The following is a 20882-nucleotide window of genomic DNA, read 5'->3' as shown; positions in this document are numbered from 1 at the left end:
ACATCATTTATCCCAGTTAGAAAGAGCAAATGATGTGTAAATACAGCCAAACTATATCAGATACGGTAATTTCCTCCCTATATCTGAATAATCACACACAGCAATAATCCTCCCACGTACATGCCAAAGAGATCATTACTTTACAGCATTACTGTACCAACAGCTCCACATAGTGGTGTCGGACACACACACACACACACACACACACACACACACGTTTCTACTGTAGGGTTACTATATAACCCTGACCTTAACCTCTGTAATCTAATAGGAAATATTTAGACTGTTTTAATTTTTCAAATAAAAGCTGCAGAGCATTTTTGTGAGTAATTGTGAGGATATTTAAAGCTTTCTGATCCTCACAAAGAGCTGAAAACATGCCTGCCACCTTCACGCACTCATCCTCCAACAATATTGCTGAAACATTGTGTAATAATTATATAATACTGGCATATTACACTGATATAATAGCAGTGGAAGAGCAGTGGTTAATAATTATATAACACTCACATGTTACACTGATATAATAACAGTGGAAGAGCAGTGGTTAAAAAAGGTAAATCTGTCCTGCTTTCTTTCCACTTTCCAGAGAGCAGAGGTGTTTATTCCTGCTTAATCTGCCCAATTCGGACCACTTTTGGATCCCACTCGCTCCCATAGGTACTGTATTTGTGTGTACCTGCTTGAATTTCCCAAAAATCAAAATAAATTAGTAACATTGTCGCACAGGGCCATGCGAGGACTCAGTATGCTCCCATGTTAATCATCATGGCCTTTCTTTATCCCGCGAGCGTATATCATATCTGTCCTCCCAGACCCGCCTTTTTTTTTTTTTTTTTTTTTGCACACTTCTGATAGAGGGAAGACTGATCAGCTCTATCACTGACACTAACCACAATGCTGTGCAGAAGCTGGTGAAAATAGTGCAGTTCACCACAGAGTTCTGTCCGTACAGGTAATATCAGAAACCACACACCACAGTCACAATCTCTGTCTGTCTAAAGAACAGTATCAAGCACATCTAGTCCTGGATTTCCAGGTGACAGAACATTCATTCATTCATCATGGGCATGGTGGATCTCAGGAACACCAGGTATGGGGTGGGAATACACCGTGGATGAGACACCAGTCCATTGCAGGGCACTATGCACACACACACACACACACACACACCTGGGGCAATTTAGTAAAGCCAGGGTGTGAGAAACCTGGAGAACCGGGAGAAAACCCACATGGACACGGGGAGAACATGCACAGAACTTGTACACAGACACTAATCTGAGCTCAGGAGCTGCCCTGCACCACCATCTCACTCCTACCTGAGTACATGACCTGCTGAATGAAGTGTGTTAGAGCAGGAGACACAGGATTAAGGGAGACACACTGATCAGTCTGTTCTAAAATCTCCCTTACCTTATTTGGATCATCATAGTAGACGCCTACAGTGGGCAGCTCTGGTGCAATCCTGCAGCTCTCAGCGAACAGCAGCCCGGACTCTTGATAAGGCCCTTCTCTGTATTTATAAGCGACAGTGATGCTTCTCACGGGAGAGGAGCCGGTGCTGATGTGGACCTCCGTCAGCAGGCCGGAATACACCACATACACCGCCAGGGTGACGAGGAGGAGAGCCAGCAAGAAGAACCCGATCACACTCCAAACCACAAAATCCGACATTTCACTCCACGGATGAAGGAGGGATTATGAAATGAACGCGTTGTTTATTAATAACAGTTTAATTCCGTTCAGAAACTTCTTGACTGCAAACTTCTTCTAGATGAGCTTAAGAGCGTTGACGATGATTGAATTACAGCTGAGATTTACTTCCGGGTAAAATATTTTTTAAAAGTTGTTGCCTAGCAACACGGGCAGCGTATGTAAAATCACAACTACGTGGTCATTATGGTTTTTTTTTTTCCTGTGTCCTGATTGCTGCTGATTTTGTGCTTCACTTCCCTAAACACACGCGCACGCACAGGCTCAATCCCAAAAGCATCCTTCATTGGTCATTTAGGGCACTACGTAGTGACGTAGCACCTGTTTCACGCGACACGTATGTAGGGAGCGAGGTGACATTTGGAATTCGGCCGGTGTAACGGTCTTCCCGGATGAACCATTATAAAACAGGGTGCAGTTTGAATTGTAAACACAAATTCCTGTGCTATATAGTCGTAATTTATTATATAATTCCTGTGTAAATACCATGATATTTAACTATGAATATTTAAATATAAAGGTTTTAGTGATGCGGTGGAAAAAGTAACCGAGTCTCGCAGAGCTGAATAACTTTTGGATCAGTCCGTTTCTAAAAAGATAAGTTATTCAAACTGATCAATACTGCGCACCAGAAACGCATACCACTGTCTCATTCTTATGCGTCCATGCTTACACAGAGTTTAGTCACCACGCAATAAATTTTTGATTTAACAGTAAACACAATTGCACCTCAAGGACCACTCATATAACTTTAATTAGCTTTTAGAGTAATACTTTAGGTACATTATATGCACCTATCCAGGTAAAAGATGTACCCTTGAGGTTACCACCACAGTGACAAGGAAAAGTACACTTTGGTACTTTTATTTTCTGAGAGAGAGAATATGGTGATTATCGTTGACAAATATATACACTATATGGCCAAAAGTATGTGGACACCTGACCATCACACCCATATTTGCCCATTCCAAAACCATGGACATTAACACGGAGTTTATCCTCCATTTGCTGTTATAATCAGCTCCACTCTTCTGGGAAGCTTTCCACTAGATGTTGGAGCATGGCTGTGGGGATTTGTGTTCATTCAGCTACAAGAGCATTAGTGAGATCAGGCGCTGATGTTGGTGAGGAGGTCTGGGGTTCAGTCGGTGTTCCAGTTCATCCCAAAGGTGTTCAGTGGGGTTGAGGTCAGGGCTCTGTGCAGGACACTCGAGTTCTTCCACTCCAACCTTCACACACCATGTCTTCATGGAGCTCGCTTTGTGCACAGGGGCATCGTCATGCTGGAACAGGTTTCAGCCTCTTAGTTCCAGTGAAGGGAAACTGTAAAGCTACAGCGTACAAAGACATTCTACACAATTGTGTACTTCAAACTTTGTGTCAAACAGTTTGAGGAAGAACCACACATGGCTGTGATGGTCAGGTGTCCACATACTTTTGGCCATATAGTGTATGATGATATAAGATGTAGTAGTATCTATAATATATAGTAACATAATATGATAGATTTTAATATTTTCAAGAACATGTCTTTCACCAATACCACTTCACAGATCATACACACTTAGAAAAAGATTACTAAACTGTACATTTCCTTGCCACTGGAGTGGCACCCTCGAGTGTATATGTCTTGTACCCTAAGTGTGTTTCTTTTACCTCTAATGGTGAATGTTTTGTACCTTTATAGTATTACTCTAATTAACTATTACAATGCTGTATAATTAGTAAATAATCCAGTACAGACTGAGACGGTTTGGGCATATGGATTGGCGAGACAAACAGTGTGTGTGCACAAAGTCTGGAACACTCCTTTTCACGCACAGCCCCTGTCCCGCCCCTGCACCTGAGCTCTGACCTCGAGTTATCTTCTAACTAAAGCAGTGTGCAAAAACCTCTCATTCCATGCTTCTCTGTACTCCTGTCAACATGGCTAAGAACTTTTATAACCTTTCAGCCAAGCTGCTGTCGGGTGACACTCTTGATTTCTCCTCGCTTAAAGGAAAAGTGGTGCTGGTCGAGAATGTGGCGTCTCTCTGAGGCACGACGGTCAGGGACTACACTCAGATGAACGAGCTCCACTCCAAATACTCAGAGAAGGGGCTTGTTGTGCTGGGAGCTCCCTGCAACCAGTTCGGCCATCAGGTAAGGTCCGGGTGTGAGTGCGTGTGTGTGTGTGTGTGTGTGTTTTACTCTTCTAAAACACAGTATACAAAGAATTTGTAATATACAAATTAGAATGATTTTATAATCCTAGAAGAGGATGGATTCCCTTGAGAGTCTAGTTCCTCTCAAGGTTTCTCCACACCCCAGACTCTCAAAGTATTTTCCTTGTCACTGTCACCTCTGACATGTTCATTAGGAATCTAATTAAGAATCAACATCCGGATTTCTGTAATGCTGCTTTGTGACAGTGTCTATAAAAAAAAATTGAACTGAATTGAAACTGAGCGAGGTAATCGAGGACTCTAGGAGTACTGGAGAGAAAATTTGATTCTTCAGCATGACTGTGTGTTAGTTCACAAACAGAATCCTGTAATGAGTGCTTAGTGATGGAGAGGCTTTGTAATTGCAGCCTAGTTGAATGCTGCTCTTTCTTTTTTCAAAACAAGGAAAACACCAAGGATGAAGAAATCCTGAACTGCTTGAAGTACGTACGTCCTGGGAATGGCTTCGAGCCTCGCTTCCAGCTCCTGGAAAAGATTGATGTGAACGGCAAGGACACGCACCCCCTGTTCGTGTTTCTCAAGGAGAAGCTTCCCTTCCCCAGTGACAACCCTACGGCCTTGATGACCGACCCCAAGTTCATCATCTGGAGTCCCGTGTGCAGGAACGACGTCTCGTGGAACTTTGAGAAGTTCCTCATCGGCCCTGATGGAATACCGTTCAAGCGATACAGCAGGAGCTTCCTGACCAGTGACATCGAGGCTGACATTAAAGAGCTCCTCAAGAAAGTGAAGTAAACCATCTTGGCACAGGATGGCCTCAGAGGGAGGTGTGAGCAGATAGAGACGTGACACAGCCACTCCTGTCTTATCAACCTACTGCCTGTGGAGAAAGATGGCAGTTTGTATTCAGCTGGCTGTGCTGACATGGTTAGAGTTCGACTGTTTGGTAGAAGGTTTACTGTATGAAGGCGCCGCTTGAAATCTTTATTGAGGGCGGTGGCTGATGTGAACGTAAACGCTTATTATTAACAGCTGTAATTTAGCCATGTACAGCGAGTTCAGCTTCTCCATCCAGCTGTGTGAAACCAAATAAACCTTACAAAAAAATTAATGACTTGATGTTCTTTTTGTTGACCAGTCATAGTGTGTGTGTGTGTGTGTTTGTGTGTGTTTTATGAGACTGCAGTGCAGTTGCTGACTAGGAAAAATTCAAAGCCAGTAAAAAGCCAGAGATTAATCTTGATGACTGACTGTAAAGGTTAAAAATTAAGTACTTATGATAGTCAGGACAAGGTCTTAACACTCTCACGTCTCCTCTCACGGCAATTAAACCTACTTGAGCTGCAGTATATCAGTATGAGTTGCAACATCAGATTTTTCCCGTCCTTGATCAAGCGAACTTATTAATGGAGCTGACAGGAAATATTTAAAAACAGATCAGTTTTATGTTTATTTATAGTGCATCAAATATATATATATATATATATATTAATATATTTATCTTCAAGTAGATATAATCAATAAAATCTAAATGACACCCTCTTTCCATTTCTTTAAAAAAAATGTGTTTGTGTTTGTGTGTGTATATATATATATATATATATATATATATATATAATAAAAATAAAAATAAATACATATATGTATTAAAAATCCTCCCACTGCTTTCCAATATTACTGATATGAGTCATATTAAAGGTAATTGTAAATTTGCCTGAAGGCTGAGTAGCTTGATAAAAAATATGTGGTTAATCACATGACAAATAAAAAAACACTCTCATTCAGTGTGTTTAAACCTGTACAGTGTGGTTTTGTTGTTTTGTTGTTTTCGCCACTTAACCAGCTCCACGTCTCAGAGCCATGACCAGCTTTCAGTCCCTTATCCATGTAACGTCTAGTAGACGAAGAGCTCGTAGTCCTGCTCCATGTCCAGAACCGTGTCCATGAGTCTCGCGTCCTCCTCGTCCTCCTCTCCATCAGCAGCTCCTTCCTCCACGCCGCTGTCTGCACTTCCTGTGCTGTCTCCTCGCGCCGGCGGTGTGTTCACGGTCAGAGAGAGCCTGTGACACACTCGGTTTAGCTCGTTCTCAAACTCCAGCTTCGCCATCAGCTCGTCCAAAGTCTCCAAGCCGGGGCTCTCTTCGGAAATGAAACAGGAGGAATTACAGAGCGTGACTGCAGCTGGATGACGGTTCTAACATTCATGGCACTGTGTATAAGGCATCGTTATTAGAGCGTGCAAAGAAAGTTGGGCTTAGAAACTTAGAGTTACACGTGAGAGATTTTTAGTGCTTTCCATTGCACTGCTTATTCAAAATAATATCTCAATGTGCTTCACATAAAAGAAGAAATTTTCACCAGTAATAAAATGCGATTAAGAAAATAGTCTCTATGATCATGATTATTGGCTCTGTTTCATTCATTAAACCTAATTCACTTTGCAAAGAAATGAACAGGGTAATAAAAGATTAAAGATTTTTATTGTCTCTTAAATTACAAGCTCATGATTCATATCTTTTAACTTTTCTATCTATCTATCTATCTATCTATCTATCTATCTATTCACCCTGGAGCCATTTTACACTGTCCATACAATAAAAAAAAAGTGTGTTTCATTGCTTTAAAATGACTGAGTGCAAAAATAAATTAAATTAAATAAAAAATTGACTGGATAATTGTGATTTTAATATTTTAAAAAATGATGTGATAAATATTTAAGCCATTATTGTGCAGCTCTAGAATAAAATTACTAAAACACTTTTCTACTAATGCATAGAACAAAATAGAAAAAATATAAAACAATTACAAAATAAACATGCACATAAAAATGTACTCTTCAGAGATCTAAAGTAAATTAATGTATTTTTCATTGCTCTACAATCTGTCAGTGATAAGAACACCATTGTTATGATCATGAGAAGAAATGTAGTGAAGTGTTATGACACGTCTCACTGACCAGTCGTTGCAGGAAGATCCTGATGTTCAGGTTCAGGCCCTGAGGCTGTAAAACCCTCCAGCCCGTGTCTGGATCCCTGTCTGGACCACAACAGGTGTGGAGAATAATTAGAGGTGTTATGAACCTTGCACATAAAGCACATAATTAAAGCTAATCATCAAACGCACAGCGCACACACCCGTGGTCTGCTCTGTGCTGTGTGAGGACGTGGTTATGCGCTGTCAGGGCGAGGCAAAGGTTATGAAGCATCTCAGGATGGTGCGTAGGAACAGGACATGAGACATAAAGGATAGGTCCAGGTCCTGAGATGGTGGCTGAGCAGTAGCTGACCTCGGGAAGATGGTTCGTTGCTTGACCTAAAGCTTTTGCAAGTCCTTCTCTGCATTGTCTCAGCTGAGCTGACATTGATCTAAATGTTGTTTTTTTTTTAAAATAAAAGTATTTTCTATTTTATTTCTGTCTGTATACGTGTCTGACAAATATAAAAATATGCCTTGATTTTACAGTTTATCTACAAAGCCGAATAAATATTATAGCTGCCTTAAAAAGTTTGCATCCCTTTTCACCTGCTCTGGTTAATTACTATTCGAGTGTTTATCATCCAGGTGTTGAGTGACTTAAAACACACAACATGTTACTGTTTAAGGCATAAACTCTAAACTCAAACTCTAAAACAGCTGAAAGATTTCAAGTTATAAATAAAAGGGAAGGATTTTGCAGTACCTCAATCAGAATATAATGAGCTTTTACACACCATAACATCTGGAAAAGTGTTTTGAGGCGTATTAAAAGTTTACATTTGTACCATGTTTAGGTTGATGTACAGCTTTTTAACCGTTTTTTGCTACTTTCTTAAAATGTAACTCACTAAAATGGCTAATGAGAGTAAAAAACTTTTGCACTCAGCTATACACAGCCATGTTTTATATAGATTTCTGGAGAAGCTTTGCAGTAATATAACTTGGGATGCAATTCTAGCTAATTAATAAATCATTTGAAATGGAAGTTTTACAATATTTACTAAATCACAGTGCTATAAAAACATTAATACTAACATTCTCATATATTTTATGGAGATTTTTAAAGCCTGTTTTCGTTTAAATCCTTTTCACAGTTAAGATGAAGTTAAAATTGGAAGGTTTTCTCATTAGCATATTAGCTTAATTCTTTCATTAAGATCATCTACTCTAAAAAAATCTGTTCATTAATTAAATAATGAAATTAATAATCCTAAACAGACTCAGCATGACATTTTAAACTAGATAGCAATATTATTCTATTCCAATATACAATACATGAAATCACTTGCCTTAAAGTTTGTTTTTTTCGGTTATAATTAATGTAAGATGCTTTGCAGGTTGTCAAGGAGACCAAAAACCGTTAAACTCAATACACGCGCGTGAGCTGTTTAAATTGTTTAATAGTGACAATAAATTGCGAAAATTTTTTATTTTATAATAAAGATTTTAGTGCTTCCTGTTCATTCTGTGCTCTTGTTTTATTTCACTTTTATTAACTCTTGTAATAACTTTGTTTTAAACCTTATATGGGCTAAGGAATCGTTTTAAACGATTCGTTGGAGTGAACTGACTGTATCGGATCTAAAAGATTCGATTCTTTAAGATCCGATTCTTCCCCTGCTCCTTTATGCTAAGCAAAGCCTGCAGCATGGCGTCAGTTGTTTCTGCAAGGATTCAGTGTCTAAAATGGCATATTTCAGTGCTTAAACTGAGCCATTGTTAACCATTGTTTAAAAAAAAAAAAAGAAAAAGAATTTGTAATACAACAAAATTGAATAGATGGAGTTGAATTCATTGCAGTGCATGGCATTGAAAGGGAAAAAGTCACTTTGCCCAGTCTCAGTCTCAGAGATGTTTACAGGCTGCAGACAGGCTGCCTGCATGGTGTCTGTTCATCATACATGTGCAAAGTCAAGGAATTTTACACAGACATCCCAAATTTTCTTTTTTCTTTACATTTCAAAGTTTATTTCTATAACCGTGCATCACACCATGGTGGTTTGAACACTTTAAAATGGAGAAAAAATGTATCATAGCATTATGTATCATAACAGTAGACACAGGCATATATGAAATGTATTGTTATTGTTCATAACTAGGAGGGAAAGATATATATATATATATATATATATATATATATATATATATATATAAAATAAGAATTAGCTACAATCAGAGAACCCTAAAGAGTGAATCAGAATGATGTCCTTATCACACGTGCTAGGAACAAAATATTCAGCCAAACAAATAACTCAAAACTTAAACTTAGCATTTCTGACAAAACAGCCCTAAAAAAATCATAAAGAAATAGTGAGTGAAATTTTGAATCATTTTAGTGAATCGACTCACTAAAAAGGAATCATTTTGCACGTGCCTGCTGTGTGACGCCAGGAGGCGCGCGTGAGCACCAAGTGCGACGCCCCAGCAGCTCCCAAGCAGCTGGAGTGAAAATGGCCGGACAGGAGGATCCAGTGCAGAGGGAAATACACCAGGATTGGGCTAATCGCGAGTATATCGAAGTGATTACGAGCAGCATCAAGAAAATAGCCGACTTCCTCAACTCGTTTGGTGGGTTTGTTCATACAGAAAATAAAAAGTTTGGTGTAAACAGCCGCGTCTTGCTGAATGCTGTTATGCTAACTGCGCTAGCATGGCGTAGATGAGGAGTGGCTAGTCTGCTCACTGTAGCTTCCTGTATTGCTTAAACGGTTTATTATTGATTTATAAACATTTGCCATTTCGTTTGAGGATGTTCAACGCGCTAAAGGAGCACAAATAATATAAGAGACGTGTTATTTACGCCTTCCAGCTTGGTAGTAAGCTAGCTAGCCTGCTAGCATAACAGACAGCTTTGCTAGTTTGCTAGTCAGATAGAGATGATGTAGAGTTTACATATTCATGACATTAGTGCTGATAGAGGAGATATGAATGAAATTAGAGTGTTATAGATAAATTAATATAGCATTTTTTTTTTCAAATGATTTAAGATTTCTCTTTATTTATCTTTAGAGCTGAGAGATTTAGTTTGGTTTGTTTATATGAGACTCAACATGCAACATTAGATGAAGATTTTATTCAATTCAGCTACATTTCTGTCAAGTTATAACCAGATATTGTAAATAATTTATATATAAAAAAAAAGATTTTATTTTGTTGAAAGAGCCATTTCAATCTAGGAAGTGGTATAACCTGTATTATTATCATCACCTAGATTTTGAAATGCTTCTGTTGCAGTGAAATGAATTAAATTAAATACGAACTAAATGATGGTCAGTAATAAGAATTAGATTTTTCTGATCTATATTTATATTTTTTTATGATTTCCTCCTCAGATATGTCCTGCAGGTCCCGTTTGGCCACGCTGAACGAGAAGCTGACGGCCCTGGAGAGAAGGATCGAGTACATCGAGGCCAGAGTGAGTGAATATGTCACAAGGCCAGGATTGTTCAGTTCAAGATGTAAACTCATTTAAATACTTCACCGCGTTTACACCAGAGACGCACAAGGTGTTTTCACACTTACATGTTTTTTTCTGAGCCAGCCACAGTTTGGTACAAACGTTATTATTTAATGCAAAACGTTTGACGCCAAACTTGAACATATCGAGTGCAAATGTATTAAAGATTAAAGAGCTACAGCATTTCGATGCCTTTGTGATGAAACGACAAGACAAAGTTGTTCACTTCGCTTCTTGTGAGCAACAGTTCTGCTGAAATGAAATGATTCGGCTTATAAAGCACCGGAAAGTGAAAGTGGCTTCACTCGTCTGTTTAACAGAGAGGTCGAGGTCAGTGATTCGGCTCATCACACCTTTAAAAACGAGTCTAAAATCGAGAGAGAAAATAAAGACGCAGTCAAACTCAAAGAATCTGATTCGGATTCAGAGAACCTGAATCCTTTATATGTGACGTGAAGAGAAAACAGCATTGTCCTTAAAATGAAATAATGATGAGTATTACCGAGTTGTGTTTACTTACTCATTTATGTCTGTGTTAATGTACTTAACTAGCCGACTAACTCACCACACTTAACTACCACTTTTTAGCCAGTTAATTGGTTTCCGTGACTCAGTAGCACACAGGACTCACTAATGAGGTTATGATTTGGTTGCGAAATGGTTCACAATAAGCCGAACTTACTGTCACTTTCTTTGTTTAAGGTTACAAAAGGGGAAACGCTGACCTAACCTTCCTGACGCTGAAGACGAGACAAAATGGCTACACTCCATTTTTTTTTTTTTTTTTTTTTTTCCCTCTTTTCTCATTCACCTTAAATAACCAAGCGACTGTTTTTCGACCAGCCTTTTAAAGCCCCAGTTAGGAACTGCTGACACAGTGCTACGCCGCTTCGGGACTCAAAAAGGGAACGTTAAAAACCTCTAGGTATCGTACGGTTAGAAAGGGTCGGCTCCAGCTGTAGCAGTTCCTCACTGCGGCTTTAACATGTGGGACCATGAGTAACGTGTGAACATTTTTCTTTTCCACAATTTCTGCCTCAGTATAAACAGTTGTTCTGTTTTTTTTTTTTTTTCTTTTTTTTTTTTTTGGATCGTCAGTCGACTTGTTACTGTCTCTGTGGTGCTTGCACGTACGTCTGGTCCTTCATCGTGTCCCGATTAAATTTTATTATTATTAACTGGGAAATTCAGACACTAAACATATATATTGGATAAAATGTATAGTGTACGATGAGCGAGTATGATGGGGGGGGATTTCAAAATGGTTAGTTTTTTTTTTTTTTAAACACAAACTAAAACAAAAATGTAAGTTGTTTACTCTGCCCCATGTGTGTGTGTGTGTGTGTGTGTGTGTGTGTGTGTGTGTGTGTGTGTGTGTGTGTGTAAGTAACCGTTTTCTGTATATATTTTGTAACTGTTGGAATGCAAAAGCCTGCGTTCGCAGAAACACCCGTGCCCTGTGACGGTTTCTCACGCAATAGCACATCTTCACACGGCGAGGGCGAGTGCGTGTGGGGCGAGAGGCTGGAGGAGTTACTCAAGTGCCAATTTAGATCGTGTGGAAGTGACGGCGGCCTCTCTACAGCTGATTTTGTGTTTTAATGCTCATACTTTGATGTATTGTGGTTTAAAAAAAAAATAAAAGAACATGTTACATAACTGTTTTGTGTTTTAATTTTGTCATCCAAACATATTCATTAATTAATTCATATTCTAATATCGATTGTTTTGTCTCTTTTTTTTTTTGTATAATTTTTATGTTACTTGGGAAAGAGACTAATGCAACACTTGAACTTTTCATCAGAAAGTAGATGAAAATGTCCTGGACTGTTGTACACTGAGTTAAAATGTGACACGCACCAGCAATCCAAACGGCTTCTGAGGTGTCAAGATTTATGATATTTTTCGTTATACGATCGTTAAATTCTCGATAGTTAAATTCTTCCTTAGTCAGAAGGTGTTGATAAATTAATCATTAATGATCAATTTATAGATTATTGATTAAAACAGCAGTTCTGACAGTAGTGCAGCTGTAAATCACAGGTTTATATCAATGCGCTCGTTCTAATACGTTATCGTTTCTATAGCAACAGCTCATTCACAAGGACTTGTATGGCGGACGCTCAAACATGAAAAATTTTCTTATTTAGCAATGAAAAATTAGAATCATTGATGTGCTAAAGCTTTCTGTGAGATGTTTCTTTAACATTTATGGAAGGAGTCTCCAGTGTCAGCACTTTGTAACAGTCAGAGGTAAAGCTGTAACTAATTTTTCTGCGGTTTCTCTATAACATGACAGCTGCCTTTTTTTGTTTTGTTTTTTTTTTTTTTGTTTTTTTTGTGCCTTATTCACTAAAGAGAGTTAAGAAGGAACAGTTGTTTATAGGGACAGTGAGAATAGGAACTTCACATCAGCTAGTTTCACATCATTAAATGTAACTATAAATGGATAAAAAGCATGATGTTCTTTAATTAAAAAAAAATACAGTTGTTGGCATGTTGCTGTGGTATAAGAGGACACTTCGGGACGTGCTGTTATAGGAAAATAAGCACCACGCCACAGCATCGTAGATTATTTTCCTAGAACAGCATGCTTCCTTATTGTTTTATTCTTACTTGTTTATGTTGTAAAGATATTAACAGTTTTATTTCAGAAGTGCACTGTATATTCTTCTCTCCACTTTTCTCCACACACTGTTCATATGTAAATACAAACATGGTGAAATTGTGCACTACAGAGGGGACAGGGTGTGGCTCTGAGCACACAGCAAGGGTGTAGTGTATGAATATAGTGCATAAAGCAGCAGCCATTGTGTCTGAAGCTTCACATTCATCTGAATGTCACAGCGAGTGAACAAAAGGAAGAAAAGAGTGTCAGTGTTTAATAATCAGCGTTTGATTTCTGACGCGCAGAGGGACTTTACATTTGAATTATAGTTGTTTTGGGTTACTTCCTGTTTCCGGTTGTAAGAGTCTCGTTGCTATTGGGAGTCGCGTTATTATTATTATCATTATTTTATTTAATTTTATTATTATTATTGTTATTAATACTGAATTGGTTTTAGAGCCAGGACTCGGGTCTGTGTATATGGAAAGTGTTTAATGTTTGTGTAAGTAGTAATGCTTGGTTTATTCGGAGGGGACATCAGCAACAGTCTGGAAAATGTCCCCGTTTACATCCAGAGAGACGTGAGTGAGGACAGTTTACCCAACTTCCAGGTATATTCTTGTCTTTTTTGTTTTTTTGCTCATGTTTTCTGAAGCGACCAACCTTTTAAAAATAGTTATTTTTTAATATAACGAGCTTTTATTGGATATAGGTTTGCATTTAGCCGTGTATTTGAGATTGCTCTATGCTGCAGTTTCTCTTTCTGGCCACTAGATGGCAGCGTAGACTCACACTCAGACCTCCAGCACAGCGTTTCCTGCTTCTTAGTATTTATGTACACTTGTGTATGATTTGTGTTTAAAAAACTTGTTTATCTTGTTTAATCTTGTATAATTGAAATCCATTAACATCTTAAAATCAACCTGTTGTTGTGGCAAACACTGAAAACAGTAGGGATAGCTTCTTGAATGTTTTGAGATGATGGATATTTTCAGCTTTCCTCTAGAGGACAGTGTTATTATTATTTACTGTTCATTCATTTTTATCTTATACACATTTTTAACACCATGTGTGTGCTTCAGTACACTCCAGAAAACGTTCAGGGTGTGGGCTGTGATGTTGACCCGAGTGAAGTGACCCTGCCAGGCTGCTCGTGTCGCTCGCCGTCCTGCGTGCCGCCCAGCTGCCCGTGCCTGCGTTTCGGACTGATGTACACAGAGGGAGGTCTACTGGAGCAGCGAGAGGAGTCGGGTGCTTCTTACAGCCAGCCTGTGTTTGAATGTAATGCCCTGTGTGTGTGTGGCGAGTCCTGCCAGTCCCGCGTGGTCCAGAACGGCCTGCAAACCCGCCTCTGTGTTTTCCGAACCGAGAGCCGTGGCTGGGGGGTCGTGACCCTGGAAGCCATCAAACATGGCAGTTTTGTGTGTGAGTACGCCGGGGAGGTGATCGGGTTTGAGGAGGCACGGAGGAGGCAGCTGTCCCAGACTCCCGAGGATAAGAATTACATCATTGCCGTGCAGGAGCATGGTGGCTCGCAGGGGCTAGGTGTGACGTTTGTGGACCCGGCTGCTGTGGGCAACGTGGGCCGCTTTCTGAACCACTCGTGCCAGCCCAACCTGACCATGGTGCCCGTGCGCGTGCACTCAGTGGTGCCGAGACTGGCCCTGTTCGCCAGCCGAGACATAGAGCCGGACGAGGAACTCACCTTCGATTACTCAGGAGGACACACACAGAGAAGTGACGCTTCTGGTGCAGGAGATCTCCAGAGGAAAGCGTGTCTCTGTGGTGCACAGAACTGCACTGGCTTTTTACCTTTAGACATTTCAGTCCTGCACTGAGAATACACTGGACAAATGATTCTCACAGGTTATTTATAGTTTATAATGCATCGTTAGCACTATTTGAGTCATCGCTGTGTACACACACATACTGTATTGCAGCTGACATTACTCACCTGCATCTATTTTCTGACAGCATGTCTTAAAGAAACAGTAATTATTAAATGACAGCTCAGAGACTTGGAGCTCGGAGCTGCTTGTGTCCCGAGACTCAGAAGTTTGTTGTTTCTATTGAAACACTCCATTATCTTTTACTGATTGTGGTACGGGGGTAGTGCTGACTCCTCACAGCTCCAATGTCCCCAGTTCGATCCTAAACTCAGGTTTCTGTCTGTGTGGATGGTCTCGTGTTCTCCCTGTGTCCGTGTGGGTTTTCTCCAGATTGATCATGTGGTCAGTAGTAGAAAATGATAGGGATTGTTTCACAGACATGCATAGAATTAAATCCTGGCATTACACTCCTTAATGTCTCTAACTGTGGAAGCTGCTACTATTCTGTGAGTCGGGTTAGTTTAAAACATGAACTCACTGTCAAGGTGGAAATTTCAGAAAATTCCGAATTCCCAGCCTGTACTTTAGCTTTTGGGAACGTTCTGAATTCCAAACTGGTTCCCAAGTTGCTAATTTAGCTTTTGGAAAAATTCAGAGTTCCCAACTGGTTCCAAACTGGTAGTATAGATTTCAGAAAATTTCAGAAAATTCAGAATTATAAGTTGGTTCCTGAATTGGTAACTTAACTTTCAGAACAGTCCAAATTCCCAACTGGGTCCTGAACTGGTAATTTAGACTTCAGAAAATTCTGGTATTCTGGTATTTCAGGAGTTATTTTTTACAACTCAGAAGCTCATACATACTAACATGCCATCAACACACCGTAATACCAAATAGCAATTCTGGGAAAAAGCTTTTCTACTTCTACAACATGGCCGCCCTCAATAATGTTACAGTGTTGATCTACATGATGAAGTTTTGTTCGTGTTTATAGATCACAGTCCATCACATTGTGTCCTTGTGTGTGTGATGTCACTGAGCTGAATAAAGTGTTGAACTTGCTGGTCTACTTTTCTGAACCACTTGTTCCATTCCACTTATGTTCTGTGTTGTAAACACCAGTCCAGGTTTACTTAGTGTGCATGTCCATCTTTTGAGCGAGTTTCAGAACCGCCACCTTCCCCTTTAACAGAACTTTCCATTGGAGCTAAAGCTCAGGGGTAATAAGCAATTAAAAAGAGCCTCTGGGTGTTTGGATATAGTAACAGTGCTCTCTCCCGAGCGCCACACTGAGGAGGGGGCCGGAGCGACCCATTTCACAGAGTCGTCATTCTTAAATCCCGTCTCCTCTCTCTCCTCCACGTCTCTGCCCCACTTCTAGCCAGAACCCGCCTTCATCTCAACAGCAATATTAATATCCTCATCTGGGTTAATTAGCCAGAGACCTGAGATGCAGAGCAGGGCACCAGAAACGAGACCAGAACACGAGGCACGTCAGCGTGAGAGCAGATACGCTCTGTCTGCATGTGGAGAGTAAATAATCCACAGTAACGTCCAGTATGTTAATCACAACCCTGCATCTTTATCTCCCAGGTTAATCTCACAGGTTAAGCATTTCAACTCTCAGCTCATTATTCAGTTACTTATTCTGAAGCATGTGATTTAACCTGGATCCCCTGATTGCTAAAATCCTAGCAGAAAATAAATGTTGACAATTTTCCCGTTACTCCAAATGTCAAGTCAGCCAAAACGTGATTTATGTTTAAGTAAATTTAAGTTTAAGAGATTTAAGTTCTGGTAGTTCGGTTCAAGTCAATTCAATTTGGTTTTATTCATATATCGCTTTTAACAATAGACACCGTCAGAAAGCAGTTGCAGAAATCCGGGTGTAGATTTAGATCCCTAATGAGCGAGCCAGATGTGACAGTGGAAAATGGAAAAACTTCCTGAGATGTCACGAGGAAGAAACAGACTCAAAAAGTAACCCTTCCTCTTCTGGGTTGTCCAAGATGGCCGCCACTATAACATCACAATATTCAGCTACAGTGAAGTGTTGTTCATGGCACCCTGGACCACAGACCAGCAAGATCGGGATTTGGTTTGAGGCAGAGATTTCCACAAAACATTTTGGCTGAAACAAGCCTCCATTACTTTTTGTAGCTTAAATTCAACACCAATCACATATTGGTTAATTGACTACAATTGGTTTAAAGATTGCTAGATTATTCCTTTAATGGAGTGGAGCGGAGAGACTCTTTATTCCTTTGTAAACTTCACTAAGAGATCATCTTAATTGTGATAATGATGAAGCCTTGTATGAGTCGGGGGTGCCATAACTTATGTATTGAATAGACTGTTTTGGTTTATTCTGTACATTTTCACTCATGAGTGCATGCATTAGGCCTGTCATATTTTAAAGCTGTGCAATTACGATTTGTCACTAAGATATTTTCTCTTCCTTTGTGGTTGCTGTTAATGGAGTTTTATTAAGGGTTTTTTTTCCCCAGCTGCTTTCATCAATGCCATTATGAGCAGCGATTATTAACTGTGTTTCTCTTCCTCTCGGCTGTCTGTTGAACCGCTTCCTTAGAAAATGAGTGCATGGTCTTAGCCCAGCCCGCAAGGGCCTTTCAGTCTCCCAAAAGTGATTTTCGTAAAGAATTCAATCAAGTGTGGCTGCAGTTTCTCAGGGTCTTGAGCTGCAGCTCCGGTTTGAATTCTTGTGAAAATAGTTTTTGTCTCACCGCTGTTCTGTAACTTCCTGACACATTGCAACACACTGAGAAAGCCGCTTCTGGTGTAGAGTATCGGAGGCGTTTCCTCTTCAGTGCAGGAGGAACCTTGTCTCCACTGCTCGGGCCAGAGGAGAAATGATACTGACTTGTCTGTGATAGACTCTCTGAAATTTGACTTCTGTCTCATGACTCATCGCATCGAGTGAGTAAGCAAGTCTCCCAAGTCTCTATGGCAACAGAATGTGCGATATCGATTGGACGGCGAGTGTGGGCAGTGTTTCACAGCGATTGTTGGCCGGTGAAAGCAGAAATCCTGCACTGCTGATGGAGCGACCTTCAGTTTAACTGTCACGTTGCCCTCAGAGCTGGCATCATCACAATTCGATTTTAGCCAAAGTGACTCGTGACTCTGTGAGACTCTGCGTTCTGTCCATCAGGGAACAGGCTAGGTATTAGGGTCATGTCCTCAGGTCACAGTGGCAATCATAATATCCCATTTCAGAAGATATAATCTCATACACCACCATGTTAGAATATGCCTTAAAGGTAAGTGTGCAGATGCAATGCAGTCTACATGCTGAACTCGCTCCTGGGTTTTCAGTAAATCTTTTAAAAGAGAAGCACGCAGGTAAAGTAGAGTGCAAGAACACACAATTATTGGGTTATTTCTGCATGTTTGGGGAAAACGATCAATTTCAGGGTGTTATGAGGCCTGATGTGAAGCAGAGTTACTGTTACCATAGCAAAACTGATTATTTTCCTGTAACATCACATCCTGAAGTGTTTTATTCCTAGCTTTTTTTAAATTTAAATAATAGATCTGTAGAATGATACATCATACTTTTTATCTGTTTATAGTTACATTTAATGTCCATAAAACAGGTTAGTTCCTGTTCTCACTTACATTATAGCAGCTATAAGCAGTCACTCCCTGACCAGCCTCTCTTTTTTTCTCTCTCTTGAGGTTAATAAGAATGCAGCTTGTCATGTTACCAAGATACCACAAACCTTTCGTCTTGAAGACATCGGAAAACTTCACACCAGAGGCTCTTTCATAAATATTACATAAACGTGCCCTTATGAAAATTCACCATATCAACAATTATACGTTTTTAATGTTTAAGGGCGAGTCTTTGATGTGTATAAATCGTTGTATAGATAATAGAGTCGAACAGTCAGATACTAAATATCTTAAAAACGGTCGAGGTGATTTAGATGCTAAACTGGTGGCTATACGCTTCCATTACTTGTTAATAATGTTAGCCTTGGAGCTCCAGTTCAAACACTGTCCTAACTGATTGAATACATTTTGTCTGAGGGGGAACTGTGTAAAATGTATTTTCACTAAACTGTTCCTTTAATTAGATGTGCTGTAATAAATGTAACTTCACGTAAATGTCATATGTAATTTACGTCAAAGTGACCAGAGCATTAGAGTCTATTTCTAGATTCTCCCACAAGACAACTGCTGCTTTATACACGGGTGAAATGACTTCCGCTGTTTCAAAACAAACATCCCAAATGATGTCTGTTGGGGTTACTCATTTTTTTTTAAATTCTGCCCCATTTTCTTGTTGGAAACTGGGCCAGTGGTTTATTTAGGCATAGCGGCCCATAAGCCTTGTGCACCACACCGCATGCTGTGAATTTATTTAAAGCAGAAGTGGCTGTATGTCTATATGGGACAATATGTCAAGAGCACTGAGTGCGCTGTGGCATTGGGGTGGCCTACATTACACTCGTGCGAATGTTAGAAAAGTAGTGCCACTTTGTTCTCGTTTGAAAAAAAGTGCATCAGGGTAATATTTGGGTCAGTGTAATTGTTGAGGTTTTTAATTTTATTGAATTTGGAGGTGTGTTTAGACATTAAAGATTCAGTTTGTAATTTCTAAAAGTGCTTCTAGACTTAAAATAATCAGATAATTTCAAAGAAGCCTTAATAAATATGTGATAGTTTGTTATTGGCATGCGATGGATATCATTTGTTCATTCATTTTATACAGCATCTCATAAGGCTTTAGTTTTAACAGAAGGGGTGTGGTCAATTGGGGGAAGCGGGAAGCTTGTTAATGTTTTCATAGCAATTGTAGTTCCCCTCACAGGCACCAGAGGGCTCTAAAAATTACACACTGCCCCTTTAAATCGGCAATTTTCACCAGGTTGAAGTGTTTCCAAATAATGTGCCGTACTGTAACATGGTGTCCTTATGATGAATTTATTAATATTCGTTTCAGTTATTTTAACATTTTAACCCGGTGAATATCCCCTTCATGCTTGCTGATTGCGGCGCTCTACTCCTTCTTACGTCCTCCAGCGCCGACACTTCCAGCCGTCGTGAACTCCGCAGAGATCCTGCCGTCTGCTAATCAAGGCCTCCCACGATCAAATCAAGTCTAATCAAGAGGCTCTCGGTGTGAAGAGAGGCTTCAAAGCCACGAGATGGATCAGACCGGTAAGACGTGTGAGTGGAGCAGCGAGCGGAACGGCGAGAGCGACAGCAGCAGAAATAGAAACGGGCAGCCTGTCATGTTGGAAGTGGGTTACGTCTCTGATGAGAAACCAGATGCCGTCGTGTCCACGCCAGATCTCATCCACTGGGTCTTTACTAGCTTGTGACCACAACTGGCTAACGTTATGTTAAGATTAATCTTATTTTATTTCTGTGATGTACATAGGCCTTTTTACTTAATCCTCATGATGTCTGGTCTTAATCAGTATATATCACTATATTACTGTATTTCTGTTTTATTGCTGCTGAATTACTCATTTTTATTTATTGCTATAGCATTTAATTTTCACATTTTTAGGCAGAGTGTCAGAGGGGGCCTTTGAAAATCTTTTTGGTATTTAATAATATTTTGCTACCAGGGGTTAATTATCATTCTGTACATGAGCTCGTGCTGGCGTTTCTTCAGTAGATTGCACTCAGTGTTGGCCATTTAGCATTTTTGCTGACATGCTCCTTTACAGTCACCTTAGACTTTATAATTAAAGGGAAGAAAAATCCTGTCAGGTATATTTAATTTGAGTGCACAGACGGGTCAAACTGTAAAAAATAAAAAAGTCTCTGCACAGTTTTTGCAGAAAATCTCACTGGAAACACCTTTATGCAGGTTTATGGAGGTGTTTTGTGGCGTTTCAGCTGGTATATTATAATAGAATGTGAATTGTTGATGAAGGTAATAATTTATGCGCTTTTGTGTCCAGTTTTTTTTACGAAGCAAGTAATGTTTCAGTTGTGATTTTCAAAACAAATTTTGAAAGGGCAGGACTTTAAATCCATGTTGACCTGTAGAGAGAGACCAGGTTTATTCTGTGCTATTCTTAAACTAATCCCTGTTAAGCCATTACCTTTAACCAGGTAGTCACTGGTTAGTGTTAGATCCTTTAATTCACTTT

General features: G+C 39.7%; 4 protein-coding genes across 4 annotated transcripts in view; 3 read left to right on the top strand and 1 right to left on the bottom strand.

Annotated features, from left to right (window-relative positions):
* Positions 1-2254, bottom strand: part of LOC113539428 (testis-expressed protein 264 homolog) — a 45127-nt gene extending 42873 nt beyond the window's left edge. The window contains exon 1 of the mRNA XM_026935167.3: positions 1414-2254. Coding sequence (XP_026790968.3) covers positions 1414-1674 — 261 coding nt within the window. The 5' untranslated portion in view covers positions 1675-2254. The remainder of the gene's footprint in view (positions 1-1413) is intronic.
* A 1333-nt stretch (positions 2255-3587) lies between these two features.
* gpx1a (glutathione peroxidase 1a) lies at positions 3588-4996 on the top strand. Its single transcript, XM_026935159.3, has 2 exons — positions 3588-3855; positions 4323-4996. The coding sequence occupies exons 1-2, from the start codon at positions 3616-3618 to the stop codon at positions 4671-4673; spliced, it is 591 nt and encodes a 196-aa protein (XP_026790960.3). The 5' UTR covers positions 3588-3615; the 3' UTR covers positions 4674-4996.
* Positions 4997-9257: 4261 nt separating this feature from the next.
* Positions 9258-11970, top strand: brk1 (BRICK1 subunit of SCAR/WAVE actin nucleating complex). The gene is made up of 3 exons (XM_026935245.3): positions 9258-9422; positions 10187-10269; positions 11014-11970. The coding sequence occupies exons 1-3, from the start codon at positions 9305-9307 to the stop codon at positions 11038-11040; spliced, it is 228 nt and encodes a 75-aa protein (XP_026791046.1). The 5' UTR covers positions 9258-9304; the 3' UTR covers positions 11041-11970.
* Positions 11971-12097: 127 nt separating this feature from the next.
* setmar (SET domain and mariner transposase fusion gene) lies at positions 12098-15975 on the top strand. Its single transcript, XM_026935593.3, has 2 exons — positions 12098-13530; positions 14002-15975. Exons 1-2 carry the CDS (start codon positions 13432-13434, stop codon positions 14755-14757), a joined length of 855 nt encoding a protein of 284 aa, XP_026791394.3. The 5' UTR covers positions 12098-13431; the 3' UTR covers positions 14758-15975.
* The last annotated feature ends 4907 nt before the right edge of the window (positions 15976-20882 follow it).

Source organism: Pangasianodon hypophthalmus, chromosome 20 (genome assembly GCF_027358585.1).
Source record: "Pangasianodon hypophthalmus isolate fPanHyp1 chromosome 20, fPanHyp1.pri, whole genome shotgun sequence".
Lineage (NCBI taxonomy): Eukaryota > Metazoa > Chordata > Actinopteri > Siluriformes > Pangasiidae > Pangasianodon > Pangasianodon hypophthalmus.
This window is presented reverse-complemented; position numbering and strand designations above follow the sequence as displayed.

Bases quoted from the DNA above. Each gene is read 5' to 3' on its own strand.
- brk1 (XM_026935245.3), top strand. From the start codon at position 9,305: ATGGCCGGACAGGAGGATCCAGTGCAGAGGGAAATACACCAGGATTGG. The intron at 9,423-10,186 runs GTGGGTTTGTTC...TTTCCTCCTCAG, and splicing joins CGACTTCCTCAACTCGTTTG to ATATGTCCTGCAGGTCCCGT. The intron at 10,270-11,013 runs GTGAGTGAATAT...TCTTTGTTTAAG, and splicing joins TCGAGTACATCGAGGCCAGA to GTTACAAAAGGGGAAACGCT.
- setmar (XM_026935593.3), top strand. From the start codon at position 13,432: ATGCTTGGTTTATTCGGAGGGGACATCAGCAACAGTCTGGAAAATGTC. The intron at 13,531-14,001 runs GTATATTCTTGT...TGTGTGCTTCAG, and splicing joins ACAGTTTACCCAACTTCCAG to TACACTCCAGAAAACGTTCA.